This window comes from Diprion similis, chromosome 8, assembly GCF_021155765.1.
Source record: "Diprion similis isolate iyDipSimi1 chromosome 8, iyDipSimi1.1, whole genome shotgun sequence".
Taxonomy (NCBI): domain Eukaryota; kingdom Metazoa; phylum Arthropoda; class Insecta; order Hymenoptera; family Diprionidae; genus Diprion; species Diprion similis.
Genome location: NC_060112.1, coordinates 20,880,380 through 20,906,940, shown reverse-complemented (window position 1 = coordinate 20,906,940; position 26,561 = coordinate 20,880,380). Strand labels below are relative to the sequence as shown.

General features: G+C 41.2%; 1 protein-coding gene across 1 annotated transcript in view; it reads left to right on the top strand.

Moving 5' to 3' along the window:
- The window catches only part of LOC124409312 (transcription factor SUM-1), a 54,253-nt gene extending 37,806 nt beyond the window's left edge, over positions 1 to 16,447 (top strand). The window contains exon 5 of the mRNA XM_046886852.1: positions 15,070 to 16,447. Within this exon, the coding sequence (XP_046742808.1) occupies positions 15,070 to 15,200 (131 nt within the window). The 3' untranslated portion in view covers positions 15,201 to 16,447. The remainder of the gene's footprint in view (positions 1 to 15,069) is intronic.
- Positions 16,448 to 26,561: the final 10,114 nt, after the last annotated feature.

Sequence of the window (26,561 nt, the reverse complement as noted above, 5' to 3'; positions counted from 1 at the left end):
CTTTTCCTCTGTTTTTCATTTTTCTTTTCCTTCAGTCACAACTCCCGGCGATGGCCTCGAAGTCGTCTTATCTGACTCCAGCCTGCAAGCTCAACGGAAGATTAATTATTATACCTCTCGATTTCAGAATAACGAAACTTTTCATCGGACATTAAAATGGCGGTGTATGTTTATACATAAAATGTGGGTACATGTCCAAACTTTCGCGGCCGTGTATCAGCAAGGAGATCATCGGATTAACGAATAATGCGTACACCAATGTGTATATTCAGAGGAGTTAGTTCGCGCATGATTCGGCACGTATTCTCGTTCTCGTATTTTCCCATCCGTGGAATCAAGTCCTCGAGATAACAGGCATACGCTGTATGCCGAGGCTCTCACCGAATGACTAAATTTCATTTATAAATACTCACGCACACATCGCGGTTCCCCGATTCCGATCGAATCTTCTCGTTAAATAAACGCTTTATCGCATCCCCTCGCATTTTCCCCCGACATCGATGTTACTTACGGGAAATCAGTAATTCCTCTGTATCGAGTACAAAATTACCTTCGATCTGACAATTTTATTCCAATGTGAAATATCCTAAACTGGTTTCAGTAAAAAATTGTTTTTCCACCAGTTTTACAAACCACTTAATTGCGCCTGGTACTATTCATACAGAGAAGTTAACCCTTGCCTCACGTGAAACTGGTTCCCATGATGTATTGTCAATGAAAGCCCCACGAACCGTCGAAGGTCTCTTTAAACAGTAAATCCTGCATCTGGAGTAATCCAATTTTGGGGCCGGTCGTTTGAGCCTTTTTACATCAAGCATCTCTTCGACGAGAGAGTTTGGTTGATTACACGGGATAACCCGGGAGGTTCAGATGGATATAGTAACAGAGAGAGAGAGAGAGAGAGAAAAAGGGGAACGAAGCTCTTCAAGGCAGCCTGGAAACTCCGACTGAGAAAATACGCGGCTGCTGCTTACTTTGCGTGTGCATACAGCATACCTACTCACTCCGGAGAGTGCAGGGGTACTTATAGACTAGGAAAAGACGAGTCCTGGTTCCCTAATGCGTCTGCCCTTCTCTTTCTCGGTTTTGGCTTAATGAGGAGAAATCAACATGTCGTTGTACTCGGAGTGGCGACGTCAAGCCGAGGACGACGAAAACGGAGCTCAAGGAGCTCGCAAATTGGCCCGGAACGTTTGAAGTCACGAGCGCAATTAACTTGTCGTATTCCGCGTTCGGAGATCACCCTGACACGCATACACTCTGCGGAACCCGGAGCACCTTCGTGTTTATCCGATACGCGGCACACCTGCGGCGGGATTACGAGCATCATGGCTTTCGAACTTTGGAAAACAGGGTGCAATTCTACACATCTAATATCGCTGAACCAAGTTACACGTTACTAGTTACACTGAATTGTTATAGTTTCATACCTAGTCGAGGGATTAAACGCACGAGCGACGTACAAGGGACTGATTTGGAAACCTGTCCAACCAAGGTTATTGCAACTCAATCTACTTAACTTTATGACTTAAACGACAGACAGAAAATTTTTCAGTCTATTTTTACTTACTTTAAGGAATAGTGGAAAGACGGAAATTCAAGATCATTTGTAAATCGAGATAATCTGTACAAGTTATAAGTGAGAATTGTAAGACTGAACCACAATGATGTTAAATCGTTTTTATATAATTATGTAGGTTTTACATTTTATTCTGTTGCCATTTTCACCTACTGCTTACGAAAAAGCAAGAAATTAACGTCGCTTAGTCAATAGGAATAGGAATTCAATAAATCGTAGACTGAATTTTAAATGAAACTAAGTCTGTACCTCTCTTGTAAACTTAAAATTTTTAAATGGATCACACGTTGTCGACAGAATTGGTAGACTTAATAGTCATAGAAGTGACATACTGTCAGATATCAATTTGAATTACCCTAGTTTCCAATTAAACAAGAGGGTAGCTGGCGCTAGAAGCAATTCTACAGTGGTTGTTCTTATTTCGAGGCATCTTGATATATCCGTAATCGCGTCAATAAACACCCCAATTGTTCTTAACGAGGCAATAATCCGCGCCACTTTCACCAGTTTCGAGATCCAGGGAATTTACATTCTTACCAACAATAAAGTTTACACGAAGTTAAATCGTTGAATTATTTCAAAGCAGAATAACTTAGAGTTATTGTTTGCTCGTGTATTTTACGTCCGGATTTCTAATTCGTGTATGCTTTTACTATCTAAGCATGCTGCTTTCTGCTTTCCGTTACTTTATTAGAAGCATCCATTGTCGTGCATCGGCTTCAGCAAAGTCACCGGAAATATGAATTTACCTACACGCTTCATGAAACTCGTTTTCGTCCAGTTACGAGTCTCTGTAACATGATAAGAGTTGTCGATAAATTTTACACAACGTATAATTCTTTCCTGCGAAATTATGATCTTTAATTTTTACAGTCTAGTGGCGCGGTATAAGAATAGCATGAAATTTGATTTGAAGAGCAACAAATATGCCACGATAGCGTGTAAAATTGGGGTTACAGGCGACTTACGCTCAACGACACAGTGCGGAAAATCGAGTCATTCGAAATTGCGTTTGCGCAAAAGAAAGCCCTGGTGTGTAAAATCGGCACTTGAGTTGCGCGCATGCGCCAAATTCATTTCACCGCACTGGTTGGAAATGAGACACTTTACGCACGCTCTACAGGTTCCAAAAATCGAAATTTCGGGTTTCTAAACAGTCCATAATTCTTTTCCACCTACCAAAACGTACTTCTACGTACCATATTCTCTCGTAACTAGACAGCTACCTCAATAATTGAGATTCTTTTCATTGCGATGTATATTTTATTGCACAGTGCTGAACTTGCTAATTCGTCAAATCCATCCAACGCAAAGTCCCGGCATTCAGCCGTCAACCCCAGAGCATCCAGGAATTCTGCAAAATGATGACCGAGAAGTTTGGCTGTCTTTGTGGCTTAGCAGGAAGGCCTGTATAAACGCGCATAGATAGCGCCGTGCATAAATTTGTCGACATTATCTGTACGTTCGGGGGTGGAACTCGGGTGCGCTAATTATGTACACAGCGAAGCGGAGGATCCCATCTCGCAGTCCCGAGACCGCGTATATATAAGGCATTGCTCCAGGAGCCGAAGACTCCCGACGGAACGGAGAAATCCTGAGTGGTTCGGGTTCCGCGGGCTGTTCTCGCAGGATGTAATTGCCTGCCGGCTGCTCCGCTCCGCCTAAGACTTAATCCGAATTGTCTGCGAGTCCTCCTTCTCCTCGGAGTCCTCCGAAGGAGTAGGTAGAGAGCGACTGACTTAGCCCAGGGGGTCGGCTCCATTATCCAGCGATTACAGAGCCAGGATGTCTTTTATCGAAATTCGCAGGATCTGCGATGTGGAATAATTGACGTCGCGACGCCCCGACTCGATGATCACGTGAGCAGCCGACGCACCTTATACACATACACTTCCATAAATCAATCTGCCGAGACTCTGATCGACGTCGCGTTGTATAATTCCAAACGAGAGTCGAGAGGCTCGATTTTCTCGTCAATTTTTATTCCCTCCGTATCCCCCCTCGACGCCACCCCCGGATGCAGGAACCCGGGCAATCAATCAATATATAGGTCTGAAAAAATAATCGAAAAGTCACCAGATCGAGTCGCGCTGCTGCTGCTGCTGGTGAGCGAGTGTCCATGATCCGTGTTTACTATCTTTCAATTAAAATCACCGATTTTTTGATTTCGTCTAAACATTGAGACTCGGAAATCTCTCAGCCGCGTCATTATATCGTGGCGCCAGGATTAATTAACCGTCATTGATAGTTTGTTTTTACATTCAGTGATCCTTCTCGTTCTGTTTTTTTTGTTTTTTCAAACTTTTTTTTTCTAACACCGTTATACATATCCGTAACTATTATCGCCTACATTCTCAGCAGCTGTTCGAGACCAAGGAATGAACTTATACTCAACGAAAACATTCCCTCTCGATATATTATACCTATTTACGTGGGGTCTGGATCATCTTCTACTCGATTCCTTTAATACGCTCTCCAGTGCTAGGTTGAGCCCGCCTAATCGCGCTGAGCTTAGCCTTTAGCAGCCGAAGCTTGTACCGTCTAACACAACTTCACGTAGGCAGCCCGAAAACCGCCATGATCATCGAATGACGTAGAAAGGGAAAAACTTCTTCCTGCGGAGAAAAAAAAATCTACCAGACTTGATCAAATTCGCTGGGCGATCGTTGAGAGATCTTTGCAAGCAAAGGTGGCGGTTTTGCGATTGGATTAGACGACGTTTCACCGTGTCTGGCTAGTCTATGCTGGAAGTAGAATAAATGTTTGGAAAAGTATCAACCAGGCAAAATAATAAGAAAAGAAACTCGAGAGTCGGCGTAAAAGTCGAAAGAATTTTTCCTGAAACGCAGGAAAAGAATTGGAAAAAAAACAAAAGTCGTTGCACAAATGGCGTTGGAGAAATAAAATTGTTATATACACTGATTTTTCGATACCAAGATCGTTTCCTTTATCCAATTTTCATGAATCCAATTGACTTGAATTTCCTTTGTGAATCGATTCTCTATTGAATCAACCAAACGATTATTAAAATTAGGTGTAAAACTCGGGCTATGAGATATTCTTTCGTGATACAATCGATAGTAAAATGACTTAAAAATTCTCATCGATCGGGATTTCTTAATTATAATTAGTAGATTAGTAAACACGAAAATGTCCACCGAGTTCAACGAAGTTGACTTTGTTAAACAATCCTTGCTTCATAATTCTCCCTCGCTTTTGTTTGGAAAATTTTCGTTCAGACTGTATACTCGACACACCCCTAAAGCAGCACAATATTAGGTAGAACACACATTCTAACCCGTGAGAGGATCACAGACACAGAATACTCTGTGCAGGAAAGTTACGGTTGTGGTCACACGGGGAACAGCGAGCTATAAAACGGCGGAGCTACCGTTGGATGGGGGAGGAGCGAGGGTGGAGAGGATTGTTTGTAGCGCACCCCATGGCCTGGGCGACGGTTAGTTTGTATAGACGCCCTAAGCAAACAATGAGGCGATATTTTTTCCGAGTGGAAATTGTAAATCGTTTAGCTCTACCGACGCCACGAGATGTACCCCGTATCCTTAACTGCCCCGAATCCCGTTGACGGTCTATTTTCGTACCATTATATCCAAAGTTTTCCTCAAAAAGTGGCGGAAATTTATTCGAACGTCTCTCGACGCCATTCTTCCTCGCCCCCCTCTTTTCTTATTTTTCTTTTTCCTTTTTCTCTCTCATCGTCAGAACCGGTATATCGGCTGATTGATACAGTCTAGGAAAACACCAGAAGTAACATCGAAAAATAGAACTGCTCTGCAATTAACCGGGCTAAACGGAGTTTATACACTCGGGAAATCGGTTTGTTAGTTTGTCCAGTATTTAAGAGGCGCTTGCAGCCATCGGCTTAACGACTATCGGCTCACGCGTGGAAAGGTGTGGGTAAATAAATCCCGCCGGATCACGAAGTGAGTAGGTTCGTACCTACATATGTACGTGTGTACGAGGTGTCCGGATAGCCAGGAGGATTGGGTTCGAATTTTCTTTTTACGCGTTTACTGGATATCCGAGAATAGTAATTAGACGCCAATGATTTGATTCCGGGGTCTGATTTTTAATCAAACAAATCAGCAGGTTCGTTTCGACGACTCCGCGCTTTTCTTCCCGGCTTCTTATCTCTCGGGTTACCGCTTCGATATTTGATTTCACGCCAGGAACGCCGAGGATTCAATATAAGAGAACCTCGTCGAGGAGAGTCGGGGTTCAATTTTCCTGGCTTTCTCGAGTTTAGCATATTACAACGTCGCGTCTAATTGTGGAAAGAATAAAAGGTTCACCGATTCCTCAATGATGACGGTTTTTCGTCTTGCGGATCGAAATCAACAACGACTTCCGTGTTAACAAATTTTTTCTCCCGACGTGCGTTGAGAAATCTGGATTAACGCACGTCCACATTTTTTTTTTTTTTTTAAGCATAGCTGTAATACGCGGTTCTTTTTTTGGCTACTTTAAGCCAGAAATTTTTTTTCTCAAGATCGAAAAACGATCGTGCATAGATCTGACAGGCCTAGTACGAAGGGACGACGTCGCCTGCGTTATAACGGGTGTTCGAATTACGGCGTGAAATAGGCGTTTAATGTGAGAATGAGTTATCACGCCTTCGTCTCGCAACACGATATCCCACCGAACACATCTTATATGATTCATAATGCGCGTAGGTAAAACAGGTCATAATTCAAGCAAGTGTTGTGAATCGAAGTGTGCCGGCACACCCTATATTTAAAGATAGACTTCCGTTTTCAAATATACATTCTCCATTGCCTCATCCCAAAACTCGACTGGCTATTTCCGACGAGCCTTGTGTACCGCCCGAATTTCATTCAGACCTGCATTGCTGCACTCTTTCCATCCTCCTTTTCCATCTCGACCTACGTGACAGGTGCGAAATAAGACTCGACTCTGTGTCGAGCCATTCGTTTCGATATTTCGAGTCCTCACAGTTTTCATAGCGCAACTTTCAACGTCGAACTGTCTACCTTTTGCCTCGACACGCCACGATTCTCGCGACATTTTTTCACCCAACTAACGAGACAGCATTCTCATCTTGGTATAATTCTGCAATTAGCTCCGCTCTGATTCGCGTTAAAACTTTTCTGGGAATATTTATAAGTCTTTCATCGCACAAGTTCATAGTTCACAGTGCAGTTCAGCCAGACACCGACATTACAACGAGGTCGAGTTCCAGCTGTCGTCGTATACTATGTATATATGCATAGAGTTACAAAGGAGGAGGTCGTTCTGATATTAATGAACATCGTTTCCTGTACACGACGTCATCAAGCCACTTCCTAGTCTAGATCAACACTCGCTCAGAACCGGAACGTCGCATGGAGACCACCGAAAGAAGGCTGTAATACAGTGCACAAATGCTGGTGCAACCTCAGGAGTCCTGGAGACATCAGACGACCTCTTCAACTCCCATTAACTTACTCATGGTTATTACGTCACTCGAATAACGATAATAACCTTCGACCATTCCAGCCGAGTCCTATTTAAGAAGCATGAGTCTCATGGAAAGGAGGTGAAAAAGGATGACGATGCATGGTCAGAGTGGATGGACATGAAGTTCCACGAAAGTTTCTCCGCTCCCAAAGTCCACTCTGCGCAATTATCGAAGCGATGAAGTAACGTTCTGCGTGGATTCAGTGAAACGTCAATGAGAATGGAAATGGGGTTGAAACTGTAACCGAAGACGGCTGTCGAAATGGTGAAATTGATATTTGATTAGCGTTGCGCAGCTGAATTCGAACGCGTTATGGATTTGCCAAGGACAACACACGCTGCATGGGCATGTAAAGGAGGTGCTCGGTGGGCTCCCCGAATTCTCTGAGGTCCTGACATCGCGTGATTTCGCCTCAAAGAACCGGGCCACCCCTCGCAACTGTTCTCCACGAAATGCTTTATTACAAGATTCCTTTGAGTCAAGGTACAGGCTCTCTGTAAGTAGCTTTTGCCTCTTCAAAGGCCGCGCGACAGAAATGATGACAGTTCTAGGCTTGCGCAGCTCAAGTGGAAGCTTTCCGCGAAGTAAGGGTAACGAGCTTCCCGTTATACGTGATCTGCGAAAGGACCACGTCCTAGGTCCCGTGGCTAATATCCATCGATTCCTTTTCAACGTGGTATTCGAATCTCGATCTAAAGTAGTTTAATGCGCACATCAAAGAGCTGGCTTCGGTCAACCTCCCTTCTTCTCATTGGAGTTATCTCATTGCGGTCTTGCGTTCCTCGCCCCGTTCTGTGAACTCTGAAAAAGACCATCCTTATGTCATTCTTTTATTAAATCCTGGCCGGAACATCCGTATCAACGCGGTGGGATCAATGATCCTACGTTTGAAGGGGATGAGTTAAGGTAGCCGAGCTGTGAAGCGAGCGAGTGGTGAGAATATGAGATAAGGTCAACAACCTTCGCAAAGAATTTTTAGACCTCCGATGGGACACAGAGTTCGGACCGGAGCTCAGACTCGAAAGTGTTGAAAGGTTCTTTTTCACATTGTAACACGGCTTGCCGCCTTTCCTCGTTCACGTTTCTCGCGATACTCACAATGAAGCTGGCATTTTTTTACCGTCCCTAAAAACTTTTCACCTCAAAATACTAGATCTGAGCTTGGGACGTTGCGGCGTTTACTTTCCAATTCATCATATCTTTCTTGGATATGAGGTTGAGGGTATTTCAGATTGCATAGGATTTCTCTACCAGTTTTCATTTCCTTTGAATTTTCTTCGGCCTCTTTTTTCTTTTTTTTTCTTTTTTTTTTTTTTTACCATCCTTCGTATTTGCTTTCCACGGATAGTCGAGAGCGAACGATTTTCATTTGCATTTTATTAGCTCTTGTTCGAATTTCTGGTTATATGGAATAGAAGATACGTGAAAAGGTACGTAAAGCGGCAGATGTTTATCGAGCAATCCAGTCAACGTCGATCAGAATATTAAGTCATTTTTCAAGAATCGGTACAAAATTTCACAGATGACGAAAAGTCAGACTCTCGCTTCTCAATCGGAAATACACGAATTCGAGGTACAGACGATCCTACCGGTGAGATGTAAGCTTTATTTTGTCTGGGAATATCCGAAGAAGAATTTGAGGAAATGTAGGTTAACCGAGAAGGGAATATGCCGTATATTTCGGAAACACCTTCGCCTTTCGCAATAACCGAATAAATAAGTATTATATCTTCTCCCCTGCATCTAGTTTATCTCCCCGAACCATTGAAGCTTATTTATTATTGTCCTTCTTATTTTTAATGGATTTCACCGTGACTTTATAGCATGGCGAGTGTTCTTAGAGGTTTTTTCTTCCACCCTAGAGATATGCGTATAAACAGACTGAGATATGCGTGTATTCACTATTTATATACCCGGTGACACACCGTCCCTATCTCACGGTAGCGAATATAATCGTAAATTCACTGTGCTAATGCGAACTTTTTTAAACACGCTCAGCTCAGAGGTGAACCGAGCTGATCCCAGCCGATTGGAGCTCGTCGTCTCTATTATAGGAACCCAAAAACTAAACGACACGCTCAGTTTCTTCATTCCGAAAGATACGTCAGCCAAAACGAGCCAGAGAAAGCTCTTCCTGCGCGTTAAGGAATTCTCTCAAATTTTGTGCGCTGCTCTGGAGACAGAAAGGACCAAAACAATATCTCAGCATTTTGTAATATTTGTATTACTTCGATTTCTCGGTTCACGAGTTCAAGATTTTCCTATCAATGAGAGGAAAGTGATAGAAATGGGAAAATACATACGTATATATACTCAGAAGAAACACCATCTTATGGTTTCAGTTTCCCCCGGTATATTGTCAGCACGAAGGGTCGAAAGATTTTGTTGCTCCAACAAAAATCGACTTCAACCCCCGAATTGAAAAACTCTCGAATAAGTTCGAGGACACGAAAGCTCGACGTCCGGCGTCGCGGTGATTCGCTGCAACCGCTATAAAACTTATTCATGCTATTGTAAAAAACCAAACCCGTCACGAATCACAAGTCGTAAAAGTTTTCACGTTATAGTTTCCTCTTTCTCATCACTGCACGTATCGAGTAGCTGGTTTTATATTTTTGTGTAACGTTAACTCGATGCTTAATACTCCCATTTTTATGTTGAACGATATTTGTTCCTGGTTATCTCCAGGATCAACAACCCTGCAACCGTAATTATACTGACGAAACGAGGTCAGTCAGTCAACTACGACTAGCTATTAACAAACGAATCGTTCCTCGCATAAATTTTTTACAAATGGTATAATTTCAATTGTAAGGATTTCCTCGCATTTACAAAAGTGGTGGCGTCGCCATTGGAATCGCATCGAGACTCGCTCGGAGTAACTAAGGGTAGTTTTGACATCTGAAACGTCGCCGCGAGCTACTAAAATAGCGCATGATCATGGAGTTGAGAAGTTTCGTAGCTCAGGTATAATTACGCGGCAGCCATCAGTCAAAAAGTAGCGAGTTCGCCTCGGGAACATTTTCATCCCACGTGTTCAACGTCGACTGCATTATACACCAAACCCACCTGCCTCCCAGCTCCGTAAAGGCTGGCATCTGTTGGCACATTTCTCTTCGTTCAATATTATTAGGCACTCGGAGATCCGTGGAGGTATATCTTTATCCTGTCCCGCGAGTCTCTCCCTCGAGTTCCGTTGTCGAGGTAGGTCAGCTTCCGCCACGTTTCTTGGGTGCACAACGATCGATCAACGTTAAACGCTATCAACACCCGTCCAGAAGTGAGCGAGAAATGTTCCCGGGACACCGCGTGCGGCCTAAACGCTCTCAAAGGCCAAGTTGACGGTGCGTGTCGTCGCTCTTTAACACCGCTAATAGAAAACGCGAGGAGCAACACCCTCCAGTCGGTATCAATTACTCCATCTATCTCCCTCGACTCCACCTTCCATCCTTCCTTCAAAATCAAGCCCCTACAAAATTGGAGGACGAAAAGCTCGCCGATGATAATCGACTCGATGAAAAGGCACAACTAGTTTTGACGTCAAAAGCTAACCGCATGCCCGTTTCTCAATTTTTTAAGGTACACGTACACACTCATTTATGAGTGATTTTTGCGGGATGAATTCTCGGTTGTTAGAATTCACTTGGAAGTAAAATTTATTTACCTCGCACGCACTTTGTATAGCTGTCATTTTGCTTGGCGTGAGAGAAAAGTTTTACGTCAAACAAGCTCCGAAAATCAGTATATACATATATATATAGACTCGGAATTAACTGAAAGTGAATGATATAATTAATAGTCATATTGATTGAAGTTCGAATCCAATTTCATTTAAAACGAGAAAAACAACATTTTTCTTGGCATCGTGAATTGGGTTCAATTTAATTCAGTTTAACATTTTTAGCTTGATGAATTCCTACTTAATTATTCGACTGTTTTGGGTTGAATTGTGGGTTAAAAAAATTATCATAACGTATGTATAATATCTTTTTAATCTACCTCCGTTTTCGGTTTTAAAACTGTTGTCGTACCGAAACTTTTGGACAATTGGAGAATTTTTACGACCGTGAGGCGATCCTTAACAGAATTTAGTATGTCATTTTCCGCGTTTTTCTCTTGACTCTTAATGGAGAAAACATGAAGGTTAAAAAGTTTCTCAAAACTGATATCTTATAATTTTTTGTCTTCCAAAATCACAACCTGGCAAAATGCTCGACAGCGATGAAATGATATGAAACATTCAGATCTAGAAGAATCTTGATCAGGATTAGGAATTATTCCTAAGATTATAAGACGCGAAATAACAGATTCAAAAAGATCAGCCACCACGCGTGTAAATTCAATGCCTCATAAGATTTCAAATAATAAAGCGGATCCTATAAAGTTCTGCATGGATCTTAACTCGAGGCGAATTTTTCTTCAAACTTTCCAAATTTCCAAAAAATTGGAGCTAAAACTCGGGAGTCCACGAGAGCAAACAAAAAAGGTGATATATTACAAAAGCTGCGGGATCCAAGCGAGAGGGATGAGAAACCATCGAGACGAATTTATCGGCGAGGTCGAAAAGTAGCCTTAATCTCTTGAGACATCGTTGGTAAAGGGAGGCGGTGCGAGGGGTGGGTTAAACGTGAAGCAAGACGAACGGGGAAAGGGTTTGAACTTTCTCAGCATTTCATGCTGATTTTTTGTCCAAATTTTTTCTGACGCCAAGGATACCGCGGTCTTCGTGCCAGGGAGCAGACGAGGGCTGGCAAAGCGTAGCGCAAATCCTCAAAGCGCGAAGATCGTTATTCTTGGCAGCTTATCGCGTTTCGGACTGGACAAGCGCAATTTCCCGCCTCGAGTATTAATTCGCGGCTTTCCTTTTGCGCCTGCGCGATTTTTTCCACTCTGCATGGTATTCCACCGCAAGCCAGCTTTTTTTTCCGCCACCTATTTGCAGGAGCAACTATCCTGCATCTCACGCTTCGAATGAAAAGCACCAGCTAAAATCCACTCTCTGGACCGAGCTTTTATTCCCAACCATCCCCTTCCCTCCCTTCATGTCCTCTGCACAATAGCTCGCGTGGAGTAATTTTGTTAGCAAAGTAGTTATATATTCAGACTTGCTCGTGTCTTGCCAATTTTCCGAATTGTTGAATTTAATCAGTAGTTTTCTCTCTCTCTCTTTCCACGTGTGGTTGGATCGAAAATTAGGTTTTTACTCCGCGCACGAAGGAATTTCGTTGCAGGCCGGCTAATTGGCGTCTCGTGCGCGTTCAGCTGACGAAGAAAAAAAATTTGCGATCAAGTTGTGAAAGAAAATTAACCCCATTAAGTAGAGTTTCGTTTATCCTGAATCAGGTTGAAACTGGAGTTGATTTTTCTGAAGCGCTCGTTACACACGCAGAAGTTCAGTTTATGCTCTGTTAGTTAAGCGCTCAGGCGTTGATACCAGGTGTTTTAGTTTGCGAACATCCAGGGTGCAAACTCTACGAAGTTAAAATGATATCAGGATTGAAAAAAGGAAGTTTGAGCCGCGTGAGCGTCTAGTTTTAGGTCGGAAAACGTCGACAGGTCGCAGGGAGACTCGAGTAAGTAAATTTCTCCGTCCCGTATGCATAACACAAAAGCAATGTTTCCCATTACGTGAGGGGATCAATGCAAACGAGAACGGCTGGGCCATGCAAATTGGCCCACACCCTTGTCGTCCGTCTGTCATCCCCGACCCTCGAGGCCTTTCGGCCGACTCAATCCCGGCCTTCGAGGATGTCTGGAAAAATTCATAAGGGATTTCGTATCGAACGGGCGTGTCGGGAAACCGGAGACTCAAAAAACACCGTTGAACGAAAATCCAACGGGCTGATTCAGGAAGAGAAAAAATTTCCCCCTTTCTCTGCGGCTGTGACTTGGAATTATTTCAAGCAATCATTTTTTGCCGTAACTGCTTCTAACGTTTTTCAAAATCGGTCAAAGGTGATCGGAATTTCTCGATTTTTGGAAGCCAAAAACTTTTTACCTTATGGAATTGGTTCAAACCACTTTTCATTCAGGAACTTTAAAAACCAATCAAAACAACGCAGGATCAAATTTCGAAAAAATACAACAAGATTGCGCCGTTTTTCTCATGTGCGAGAAGAAAATCAATCTGTTTGCATTTAAAAATACGGTGATAATTGTATACAGATTACAGCGCTTTTTGCTAGCCAAAATTCTGCAAGGGTTGTGGTGACAATTTGACAAGTTCGAGAAACATTCGCAAACGTAACTTCAACATATATATTAGGGTGGCGCAAAAAAACCGACTATGTTTTTTTCTTTTTAGTCTCGTGTGACGAAATGTTAGTTTTTGATGTTTTAAGAGCCCATTCCAAAGGTGAGTTCAAAAAAAATTTTAAGAGGTCGCTCCACATTTTTTAAAACCTGAGAAATCATCTGAAATCGATTTTTTAATTTTTTTAATTTTTTTTCTCGTTACGGTATAATTTTATAGACAAAAAAAAATAAGTTTCCGAAAGTTTCAGTGCAAAATTTGAATTTTGAAAGGTCGCTCATAATTTTTTTTCAATTTTTTGTTGCATTTCCTTAGATCTTTTCGAACGACCTTTTAATATTCATCCTAAAATTTCATAATTATTTTTCTTTAATTTAGTAAGAAAGAATGGATAAGAATACACTACGACATGAATTAAAAGTCAAACAAAATACTGAAAATATAATTTTTTTAATTTAATTTTTTGACGATTTTTGACATTTTTAAAAAATTGGAGCGACCTCTTAAAATTTTTTTTTTTGAGCCGTCCTTTCGAGTGGGCTCTTAAAACATCAAAAACTAACATTTTGTCACACGAGACTCAAAAAAAAAACTAAATAATGACGTCGCCATAATCCCGGTAACTGCAGTTACCTACTCAAAAAAGTATGCTTTATGTATGGTATAAGTTTAATTACCGTCGAATCTAGGGATTTTCTTCTACCCGTCGGTTTCTTCCTGACCAATCGTGGCTCAATCAGACCGCGAGAGATTTTCTAACTACCCCGTAATGGCCTCGTCCCTTTTCTTCAGGGTGCCAAAAGGGTCGACGCGACAAGCCACGGAGAGCTAATAGAATTAATCAGTTTCAACCCTGACCCTGTCAGATCCGAGCTAACGAAATTGCGTTCGCGATAACAAGCTTCGATTCTCCAATAAGACGGATCAATCTGCGAGATTACGCTTCGTCGAGTTTCATCGATTTAATTCGGAATAAAATTCTTCGTAGCGAGGATCGGTCAACGGCTTAATTTGACATGAGAGTGTGTCAAATTTATCGATCTCGAAGATCGAGTGCTGCAGAGATTGAAACGAACTTTCTTTTTTCCGAAATTTATTTACAAGCGATTCAACGTCGTGCTGTTCGCGATGTTCACCGAAGTGTTTCGATCACGATAAAAAAACATGCATGGCAGGGTAGATATTCCCACGGGAACGGAGCTTGCACGAATCGAATGCCCGTATAACAAGCGCAACGCGAATTTTCAATCGAACGTAGATCTGGAGTTCATATTCATATTATTGGGGCTGAATTTAACGGAGCGTAAATACAGCCACATATGTACATTCAGTGGAAGAAGAAACGACACTAAATTTCATCATTGGGAGCAAAAAAGCTTTGCGATTTTGCCCGAAGGGATTTAGATTTGTTTTTTTCTCTCTCTCTCTCTCTCTCTCTCTCTCTCTCGCTAGTAGGTATATTCGTAAAGCTTTTGAATTTTCATAATTTCCGAGTTCCCTGAATTTTTTAAACATCTCCCACAGCGTCTTTGCATACATTGTTATTATTTTTATTCACTCTTAAGCGACGTGGTTCTAAATTTAAAAATTCTGCGCGTCACGACGTCCCTGGCGACAGTTAATAAAAGTGGAAAGTTTTTACCCTCGCCCACGCGGCGTTCGGTCTTCTGCATTGCATGCATAATTTACGTAAGTCTTGTGCATTGTTTACTCAGTAAATCCTGTGACGTTCGTAATTTTCCGCTTTTTATGTTTCAGGATATGAACAGACGGAAAATACTCCCACCCAAAATGCTGGCAGCAGTCTTGACTGCCTGAGCATGATCGTGCAGAGCATCAGCGGCGCGCCGTCTTCGCCGCTCGAAAATCATCACCCGATTCATAATTAGAAGCTACATCCTTTATTAACCCGAATGCAAGAGCGGGAGAGAATGGGAGAGAGCGAGAGAGAGAGAGAGAGAGAGAGAGAGAAAGCGTGTGTTTTGGAGGCGAGGATCCCGGATCCGCCAATTGTTTGAAATTCAGATTTCACTTATACAACTGCTCGAGTATAACAATTGTTAGAGAAATATTTTTTCATCAATTTAGAGTTTATTGCTGCAATTAATTAACCAAGTTTGAATTTTAATTACGCACGATAGTCCCCAGTAAAATGGAGTTTCAAATTGAATGAGACTCGCGTATTCCTGCATCAATTGCCGCGTCAATATATATATATATATATGCACCATGCAGCAATAAAATTCCAGCCGACTAGTTTAATCAAAATCAAAGTCTCTAAATCAGGCTGCGAATGATCGAATAATGATCGCGGAACCTGATTAATCGTATATATGAGTAAGCAAACGGTATAAATGTTTAGGGATACGTTTATATCCACTATTGCATATAACTTGACCAAAGATATCCGAGTGTTGTACAACTGTGTAAATTAAACGTTCAACAATCGAGCTCGACGAAAACATTTAAATCCCGAACACTGGCACCGGCATGTAAGAGAAAGTCGTTACAAAAATAATCAGAACGGACTATACACGACGGCTTCGACGATTGATTGATCAAAGCAAATCGACGAGCTGAAAATCGTAGACATTATATGTACGAGTATAATGGGGCTTAGGAATAAAAAATTGGAAACACACTTTGAACCCACGTCTGCAACGTTGCGAAAACTGTTCACGTGTGTGTATTTGTGACATTCAAGTCACGGTCTGAAGGGTCAGTTTAACTTTTGAATTATTCGAAATACATGTTATCGTGACTGTCGAATTTACGAAAATTCAAAGCCTCGTAGAGATTTTCTATTAATTAAATTACCGAAGTACACAGACTTTCTTAGATTCGGCACATTTGATACGACACGTGAAACGTACTCTCGATTCTCGTTTAATTTTCTAAGCCTCTTCAATTGCCTGTCAATGACGTAGCGAAACTCGTCGAATTAACGACATCAAAATCTCAATTAAGTGCCTAAGAACCAATTTTTAGCTGCAATACGAGGCGACGATTGGTTATATTTCTATTAAGAAAAACAAAAAAACAAAAAACAAAAAAAAAAAATGCCTCAACTACGTACTCACTAACAAATATATAATAATAATAATAATAATACGACTTACAATTGTAAAACAGTATATATGTGTAATTTTATTTTTGAAAAATATATTGTATTATAAATACTATTTTGCTCAAGCAATGCAATCGTACATGGTATACAACACATACCTAATTATATACGTATATGTAAATAAAATGCCAAAGTAATAAAGAATATTAATTGCGAAATACCAATTTATGCGCATAAAAAAATAATTCATCAAATTTCTCCTCTGTTCAAAAATCTTTCCTTCATGAAGATACGATCGTAGGAATGAATAACGGAATCGATCAGACCTTCGTTTTCATCAACCTAACCATATCCCTTCGAAGAGGCCGTTTAATAAGTAACGCGCTTTCCATCATTCGGTAATGCAATAATTTAGAGGCGACGCTGCGCGGAAGAAACAATAAGGGGGGGGGGCGTTCATGAGAAAATATTAAGGATCCTGAACCAAGTTAAGCCCTCTTCGCAGGATACTTTCCTCCTCGCTATATAATAATAGTAACCTTAAAATTTTTTGAGAGTGACCCTCTCACGGGTTGCAGGCATTAAACTTTTTGACGTTGAAAAAGTTACGTTCTTAATATACCTACTTTTGGTTATTTTGCAGTTATTCGTCTACAATATCGACTAACTTTGTTACAACCGTAATTCCTGATTGACCTCGGTGATATCTGAATAATTTCAACCGGTGATAAAGTCGCCCTTTAATCTGATCTACAGGATTAAAAGCCGGAGAGTTTTAAGTCTGACATAATCTTCGGCTCATCTGATTCCTCGAGTTACGACGCTGCACTTTTACCTCCATCGCATTTAACCATCTATCACTATGCTAGAACCGACGTTCGACTATTACGTGATCTTGCTGCTAAAGAGACTAGTCGACTGGAATTAAACTCCCTTGAGTATACTTCGCGCCTTTGGAATGAAGCGCCGGCTTTCGAGGTAAGTGTAGGTATCATGGTACTTTGACCCGTTTCATTGCCTTCTCATTAACCCGATTTTAGTACACCCAATGAAACGTTTACACGAGCTTTTCGCATTTTTACGAAAGTCCTGTGAGAATGTAAGGAAGACGAACGCAGCAGGTGATACCAGCTTGCATTGCTGTACTTTGCAGAGCTTTGATCGACGGAAGAAATTAAGATCTCAAAGTCTGCTCTTCGGAGGAATTTTTGAAGTTGGTATTCTCCTCTTACATGAACCCTTCGAAACGCCCGTCTTCCGAAATAATTTCAAGCCAAGGATCACCGCGCGGCTTCCCAGCGATGATGAATTTCGTTGCGTCGAGGAATTCAAGCAATTCCTAAGCTTCTCGCAGTGGTTTGAGCTGGTATATAGAATTCCCGAGAAGCTTGTGAAACCGGGAAAAAGTAACCGAACCCTACCGAAGGCTTCATTAAATTCCCATACGTCAAAGTGCGAGGGAATCATGGGGGTCATCGTTGCTGCTGCCACCGTCGACTTTGCGCCGTGAGAATCATTAGTAAAAAGTCATCAGTCACAGTGTAATTAACCAGATGGTTAACCGCCGGAGGTATTTATGCAGTCCATCCGTACGCTTCTTCACTGACGGAACGTTGTTAATGATATATTCCGCGCTTACAACCGTCTCGACAATCCTAATCATCTCAGCGCTTGTCACCCCGAGTTCAAAGTAGCCGTCTTCAATTTTATTTGGACCCTTTTCTCTCGGCTAGAGGAATCACGATTAGCTCCCAAGTAACGTGTGGCCATTACTGAAATCGCGTTATTTTGGCGATGTGAGATTGTTATATTCATCATCGAGTGCGATACACTATTTTGGCTTTAGGAATCAAAATGGAAACTCGTTATTGCCTGTAGGGCAAGGACGTCGCAGTCTTTTCATCGTCCATAAGCATCCCGGGATTTAGAGATTCTCGTCTGAACTTGGCGAAAAGAAATTAAGAATCCAAGGTACGATGACGTTTCGAACAAATTTCTTTTCTTCAAGATTTTGTGGTTGTTGAGGTTGGCCAGAAATCAATTCTTCCGTCAATTCTGTTTCGAGATAGTAGTACGTTCAGGTTTTATCAAATTATTGTATTTGTGAGCTACTCAGGTCTTTTTGAAAATACATAAATAAAAAATAATGGAATCGAAAAGAAAGCTTTAAATACTGATGCTTCCTTTCAAATCGCTTCGAAATAGTAAAAAATCAAACATATTTGTTTGTCACAAAAGTCACTAAACAAGTTTTTTGTTTCAGTCGACAACTCAATATTACCAGTTGTTGATTATAATCGATATCGGTGCAATAATGTGAAATTGCTTATAATCCCATTATTTAGACATTTTTTCAAAAAGTTTTCTTATCTTACGAATACAACTATTCCATAAAACCTCAAGGTACGATCATTCCTGACTAAAATTAAGAAAAAATGCCGATTTTCGTCTAACCAGCTTCAACATGAGTGGGATAAGAAGGCTGAGCCCTGCACCGAGAAAAGTCACGTGCGGAACGATTGGTTAGAGAATTTTTTTCACCTCCAGCACTCGCAGCCGACAAATACACGTAGTTAAGGTGTTACGGGGGCTTCGCACGAGCACTGGGGATATAAATAAGAAATATTTTCCTCCCTCTTTTTCCCTCCGTTGGCACGCGCACGTCAGACAGAAATATTTGGGGTCGTTTTATAAACTAGCGTTACTTACGAGAGGCCCGGAAAACCTGGCAGGAAGCTGTTAAGTTCCTCTGCAGAGTTGCCGCATGCCTATATCCCAGCCATTTAAGTTCTCTCAAAGCTGGCGTACTTGGATTGCACAAATGAGTTTATTTTTTATATGGAAAACATTTTTAATCTCTGGAAAAATCTGCCTCAATTTTCGAAGAATCAATGACAGACACAGTCTTAAGAACCTTTAACATAATGATATCGTCAATGGATAGTTCCTTTCAGTAAATGCCTACAGCGTTACAAGATGAAGACAGACACCCTGCTGTCGAGTGTTTGGACCCGGGATGTGAACAATAATGGACGAGCGTTAGTTCGGGATGAAAAACAGAACACGCAGGATTAACAAAGAGGCGTGAAGGTCTCCGGGCTCCCGGATATTCGAGCCGAAAATTTTTTCCCCAGAGCCGTAAAGCGTGTTAGTATGTTTTAAGCGTTTCTGCACAAGCGGTGTGATCCAGGAAGTATGGACGTCGCGATCGAAGGCAATCGGTTTAGCATGCTTTGCTTTCTGAAATACGAGATCGATGCTTCGCTCCCGTGAAAGGCAACACCGAGAAATACCAGCACCTCCGCTTTTCGAACCACATTGCTTTTTTCTTTTATTTTCTCTTCTTTTTTTCTTTTTACCAGGTTCCGATCTTGGAATGTGTCTGATTTAAACGCGGTCCAAAATCCGATTTCGGTTATTCGATTTACACACGAAGGATTAAGGCTGCCAAATACTTTCGATTCATTTCATTCCGGAGATTCGATTTGGCTAAATCGTAGCTACAAATTTAAACACACAGCTAGAAGTTACGTGTGGCAGTTACAACGAAACATTGCAGGTACTTTTTTCTTTCTCAATTTTTAATATTGAAGAAGAAGGGTGGAGGTAAACCTCTTTCCACTTCAAAAAAGGGTAGGAAAATTAATTCCCTTTCTCTCGACGAAGAAGGAGCTTGAGCCTTTTCCGGCTCTTATCGTGTGTCCGGCCCTTAACGGACTCGAAATAATTTAGCAACGATGGCTAAAGAAAAAAAAAAAAAATTTGGTATCAAGGTTGGTACTAGGATAGCGATGCCCGTCTACAACGAGAGGATTCTCCTCTCACTTTTCCCAATGCCGTTGCACCACTTTGGCCAAAACTGGTACTTCCGGTAGTCCTTCACCTACACATCTATACACAACCGTACGCTGTGTTCCATACTGACTACCGAAACAGTTTGCCTAAGTGGCACTTCACTCTTTGCAAGAATGGTTTGTTCATCGCGACCTTTTCGCTAATGAAACGAACGACGAAATTTCAGTTATATTAACGCCGATTGCATTTTATTTAGGAAATTACCGAGCTGAACTAAGCCGATTATTTAACGACACATTGATAACAGACAAAAATTAATTTCAAGGTTGGAGTGTAATTTAAACACGAAGAAAACCTAATATAACAGGAGTTCATTGTCAAACTAGTGTTTTTTGTCTTATTTGATACTGTTTTTCACAAGTTTTATACAGAAAAATGTGAAGTATTTGTGACAGTTACATTTGGAAAATATTCGCATGATTTTTGCGAATGCGAATGCGAATATTCGTTGATCACTAATATACGCTAAATTAGTAATAAAACGAGGTAACACCGAAATTTGTCTGTATTCGTATATGATGTATCTTTTACTCTATAAAAACAATCGACAAAAACTCGATCACCTATCACCATCACCACTGATCTATAAGAGATCAGTGCCCATCACTGAACACATTCACTTGAGACTGGAAAATTGCGTTCATCCACAGACGAGGAAAAGAAAAGAAAAAGTAAGCCCAGCGCGTTAATTTGACGAAAAATCCAATTTGAAGAAGTCCGTAAAGCTGTAATAGATACATACCTATATAGAGTAAAATAGGATGCCTGCAGCCAGCGCCTGCATCACCGGAGGCAGCTGATATTCCGATGGATTTATGTTGGCTTGGAAGAGTCCCTAAAACCTCGAGTTTGTCCCCGAAGAAAAACAGACTGCCCCCAAAGCCGGGCGCGGTAGCCCTTGTACCCCGCACCCCAAACGCATGGTTTATTGGTATTTTCGTTTTAGCACAATTTCGGCACGTTTTCAAAACACCGTTCGCCTCTTAAAGTCTCGACGAACGCATCTGCGCCCATTCGTCAGCCCTTGTTATCGGCAAATTTAGAATTTTGGAAGGCCCCTGGGGACGACAACCACCCCCAACCCCCACCATCAAGAGCCAGGCTCCTGGCTTCGGGGCTTCGCACGTTGTTGTCTTTCCTTTGTCGGGCGACACCAAAGGCGAATTGTAAACTTGTGTGCACCTCCTCGCACACACGATAAGCACCTTGTTCCAGAAACCGACAGGCCTGGAAACTCGTAGAAAATTAATTTGACCCATCGTGAAAAAACGATGGGGTGGAGGGTAGAACCAGACCCTCGAACGCTTTCACATTTTCACACGAATCCTGTGAGCTCGGAGGACATTCCGCCAATGTGGATGCAACCATAGAGCATTTAATAGTTAATAAACATCTGAACTACGCCTAAACGCCATAGTAGGTGTCTAGCTAATCTGATCCAAGAAAAAAGCAGATACTTTCATCGAGCATACATAAAATTGAGAAAAAACTCGGTGATGGTCAATATACGATATCATGATCCTGATCCTACCCATTTATTGTCACGTTAGGTGGGCTTGTATAATGTATAGCTAAAGGGGATAAACTGGCGTCGGGATCAAGATTCGGTAAAAATTGATGACGTAGAGAAGGAAAGTTTATTGCGGTACTCAATTTGACGAGATGATTACGAAACAAGGAATAGCCGGAGCCTTAGCGATCCGTTAGCGATTCCTCTTGGGAACCATGGAGCAGAGGGAGAGAGCCGCCATCTTGCGAAATTCTTTTACGACCTGGAGTGATAAAATAGTGCAAAAAGGAGAAGGAGGTCAGGTTATACTGAAAATAAATTGGCGAGGTTTACCTTTCGTCTCCTTTATCCTTGCTTGCACAGTTTCACGGTTTTAAACTCGCTCTTCTTTCATCCCTTGGTTTTTAGAAGAGCGAAAATCTGCCCCGAAACAAAGGAATCGTTTTTACCGCATCGTCTGTACAATTCCAGACTGCAGGTACAAAGACAGCTAATTAAGAGGTTTCTCACCCTCCTTGATCCCGAACACCAAACTTCTTCGAGCTGTTCATTGTTCATCAACCCGCGAAAGCTTTGTACATAAAAGGCATTCGACGACACTTCGATCAACGTTTTACCCTCGTTCCTTTCGATTTCGATTTTTTGGTCTGTAGTATTAATTGTAATAAGGAGCTGCGATTCTTTTGAAAGTCTCCTTTTCATAATCTCCAAGTTTTGGTTTTGAATCTTTACGTTTTCTCGTAAAAACTCTTAACATCACAATAAAGTTGCACCCTTCAATTTTTACACCGATGAACATGAATAAAAAATTTTTACTGTTGAAACTGAAAATTTTTTGCAATAAAAAAGTTGAAAATTCCTTTTTATCTACGGTAACACATTGCCGATTTTTCTTTTAAAAAATCAGGGAATATTCTATAACTGAAAACGCGAATTTTGAAACGATTTCGGATTTCAATCAAATGAGTTTCTCGATTTATCTTTACATCCTCTCGGTTTATCGATTCGAAATTCGGATTCGAAACGTAACAAAGCTCGTAACAAAGGTACAAGCATCTTGAATGGGGTAGGTGTACCAAAAAACTTGCGTAAGACATAAACTTTACAGAAAAACTTGAATCTTACCGTGAAAAATTTTCTCCTTGCGGATGTCTTTCTCTTCTACAGCGATCGACTTGCTTGCGGGAAGAAATGGCCACGAAATGGTATCTTCAAAAGAGATCCTTCACCCTCCTTTTGTCTCTTTTATCTTGAACTCAGAGTTCCGCCATCACAAGCCCAGATCTTTGAAGGATTTTAATCTTTCCTGGGTATTAAAAAATTTCGAGAGCAAACAATGAATTAAGTTGCAACGATAGCTTGGTAAGCAGTATTATTTTCATATATAAACATGAATCGGCCTGACAAATATCTACTTAGAATTAATCGAATCGATGATGTTTCAGCTCAAGTTTCATGGCGAAAAAATAATTAAACATGGCGGCACAATCGCGGTTTTAACGCGGTATGCACAGAGTGAACTTTTTTTCTTTTTTTTTTTTAGGAAAAGAGCACGTGTCACGCGGGAGATAAATTACGGCTCTTATAACGACAGGTGCGTATTTTTTGTATATAGACGCATTAGACGGGTTAGAAAGTCGGAAACCTTTAACTCAGGACACTTGCCCCTCCGCACCCCTTTCCGTTTAACGGCTTATTTACCAAAACACACGACTACCGTGGATGAACTTTGGATATTTACAGGTTCCTCCAAGCCCCGGAACATTCGGGCCGGAAACGGGAATTCCAAGCCCTGCAGTTCCGCTGCTTTGCGAGCAACAAGAAAACTGGAATCGCAGCAATGTTTCGTACTCAAGTTGGCCGCGTTAAATTCTCTCCAAAATACGCAAAAGAAGATCCGTGCCACGTGGCGGACGAAGAATAGGATTAAAGAAGAATGAAATGAGGTAAAAAACTGGGCCACGATTGGTCGGGAAGGTTTATTCGCGCCGTGTAGATCAAGTCGTAGGTGTGTACGAGGGTAAATTGACGGGAGTGAAAGGTGACGATTCGATGGATCGATATTTGAATGTTTGGCAAATACAAATTCGGTACACTTCAAGTTGCGTAAGCAAAGCCTCAGGCCTTTCGTATTTGGATTTACAATCCAGTGTAAACAAGCTTCACGTCATTACTGCATCCATACTTCAATGACTTCGACGGAAAAGAAATGAGATTTAGAAGGGGGCGAGGTTGAAATTCCGAATTTGAAAAGTTTTAAAAGCGCCAAATTCCGGTTTTTTTGATTGCGAAATTTAAAGTAAAGAAATAAAAGTTTCATGAGACATCAAGGTTTCGAATGGTCCGAAACGCGAGTTCAAAGTTTCGAAAGTTCGAAGAAAATGAGAAAACTCAAAAACCTGAAACATCGAAATTCCGAATGATCGAAGATTTTCAGTTCTGTCAATTTCTGGCGTGGTCAAATTTCACCACATCAATCTTTCTTTGTTTCGGATTTTCCATATTTTTACGTTCGAAATTTTGGTCATTCTGATTTTCAGGTTTTCTGGCTCTTTGGACCCACTCGATGAGTAAACTACGCTGCATGAGTATATTTGAACTCTAAGAAATTTACGTCATCGAATCTTTATTTTCGGTATTTTGCTCTACGGAACTTTACTTTTCGAAACTTTGCTCTATCATAATTTCAATTTTGAGAATCTTGCATTTCGGAACTTTAAGCTATCGTTTTTTCGACCATTCAAAACTTTGTTATTTCGTAAGAATTTGATTTCTTTACCTTAACTTTCGCCACCAAGTAATTCTGAATTAAGCGCTTTCGGAACTTCAACCCCGCCCCTATTTAGAGACTGCTGCAGTGACAAGTCGTCGAAGAATAGATTTTCTTTTCAAGTTCGAAAATCAGTCAAATCGTTAAACAGCGTTAGAGAGTAAAAAAATCCACTGATTTATTTGGCAAAAAATAACCGACGAACAATTTCTTCCTTGGGGGGGGGGGGCTCGATGAAATTTCGCTCGGCGTAGATTCCGCGTTCGCAATTTTGGCCGCTCATCTATAATTAGCCCCAACATCAGCCTCTGAGCTTTCGGACATTATAATGCCTCGGCGAGACGGTATAATTAACCGGGTTAAATCTGGAACGCAATTTGGTTATAATCCATGATGGGCACCGATTACCATGGCAAGTTGAACGGCATGGGTCACGTGTTTACCCGACTCCTCCCCCCCCGATGCAATGATTAAGAGAACCGTTCGCTCGTCTTTAAATCTACAGAGCTTTAAATCGCGGTCGAATAAACGTCAGGGGACTCGAGTGGCCATTGAAAGGAATAAACTCTGGCCTGCATCGGAATCGCTGCAGCATGCGTTTATATATATGTGACGGCACCCTGTAGGTACGGACTTTCAAGATCGCTGAGCACATACAATTCAAGAACAGATATAGCCGAGAGACGTAGAGAAAGAAAGATAGAAGGATCGAGAGGGGGGGGGGGGGGGGGGGATTCACTCGGGGTGAGTACAAAATTGAAATTGGAAATGTGCGTCCTGTCAGAAATTCAGCATCGGTTGGAATACAAAAATCCTGGCAAACAATGCGACTTGTTATTACCAAAAGAAAAGTCCGAACGTACAGTGATCGAGAACTTTCGTTGGAGGGAAAACCCGTTTTCGACGTATCTTTGATTGGTTTTAAATTAGGTATAAAACTTCTTTGCACTTTTAAAAAAGTTTGAACAGAGTGAGATAAATCTGTAGTTATGGTTATATCAGGTATACACACAATCTTGACTTATTTTCATATTTTAGCATAACCAAAAAACCTGCTTCTGGGTAACAAATGAAAATGAGTTTTGTACCTGTGACCTGAAAATTTAGTTTTTTTTTTATTTTTTATTTTTTTTTTTTATTTTTAATCTTCGTATTTTTGTAACTATCGCGAATATTTTATGTATGTGCATAATCTAAATAAATTTAATAGATTTAAAGTTGGAAAATAATCAATACGTATAGCGTCAACAATTACAATTATACAAAATAGTTACTTGTACCACATTTCCTTGTAATTCCAACAATATTTAAACCGTTGTTGTATCGAAGCCTTCGTGTTAGCGAAATTTTCTAGTCACTATACCAAATAAAATTTTTCTCCGTCAACATTGACACTGACCGTTAGTGAAAAAACGATTGTGATTGCAATTCTAACTCTGGGTGACAGGTAACGTATAGGGTGTCGTTTTTAGAAGTGGATGGCTTGGGGATACAGAGTCAACAGATTAAGATGCAGCGAGATAGAAGCCATGGGCTGCAGGTTCGGAGAACAGTCCAATAAGAGGCACCGCTTCGTCTTGTTCCCGGTCGGGCCGATTTGCATTTAATCGATTTCTCCATCGCGGTGGCTGGTTTTGACTCGGTTTTATACGAGGTAGGAAATCGATGCGATTGAACCGTGAAACGGAGTTTTGGAACAAATGGATCCGGGGCGAAAGTTCAACGGGGGAAAATAATACCCTGGAAAGAACTAAGAAATGGATTTCCACTCTCATCCTCTGAGAGTGCTTCACCTTCTTCAAAAACACTTCGCTCTCTATATGTGATCGAAAAACTTGACGTCGACAAGTCGCATCCGTTATACGTCTTTCGAGAGGTGAATTAAATTGAACCGAAACGAAAACGTGTCAATACAGTCAAAGAGAGGTTCAGTGACTGATCCTCTGGTTCATGATTACTAATTTTGACACGTTCACACTCATGATCCATTATCGTACCTGCATCTTTTCACAGAATCATTGATTATCCGTTACTCACAAATCTCGTTA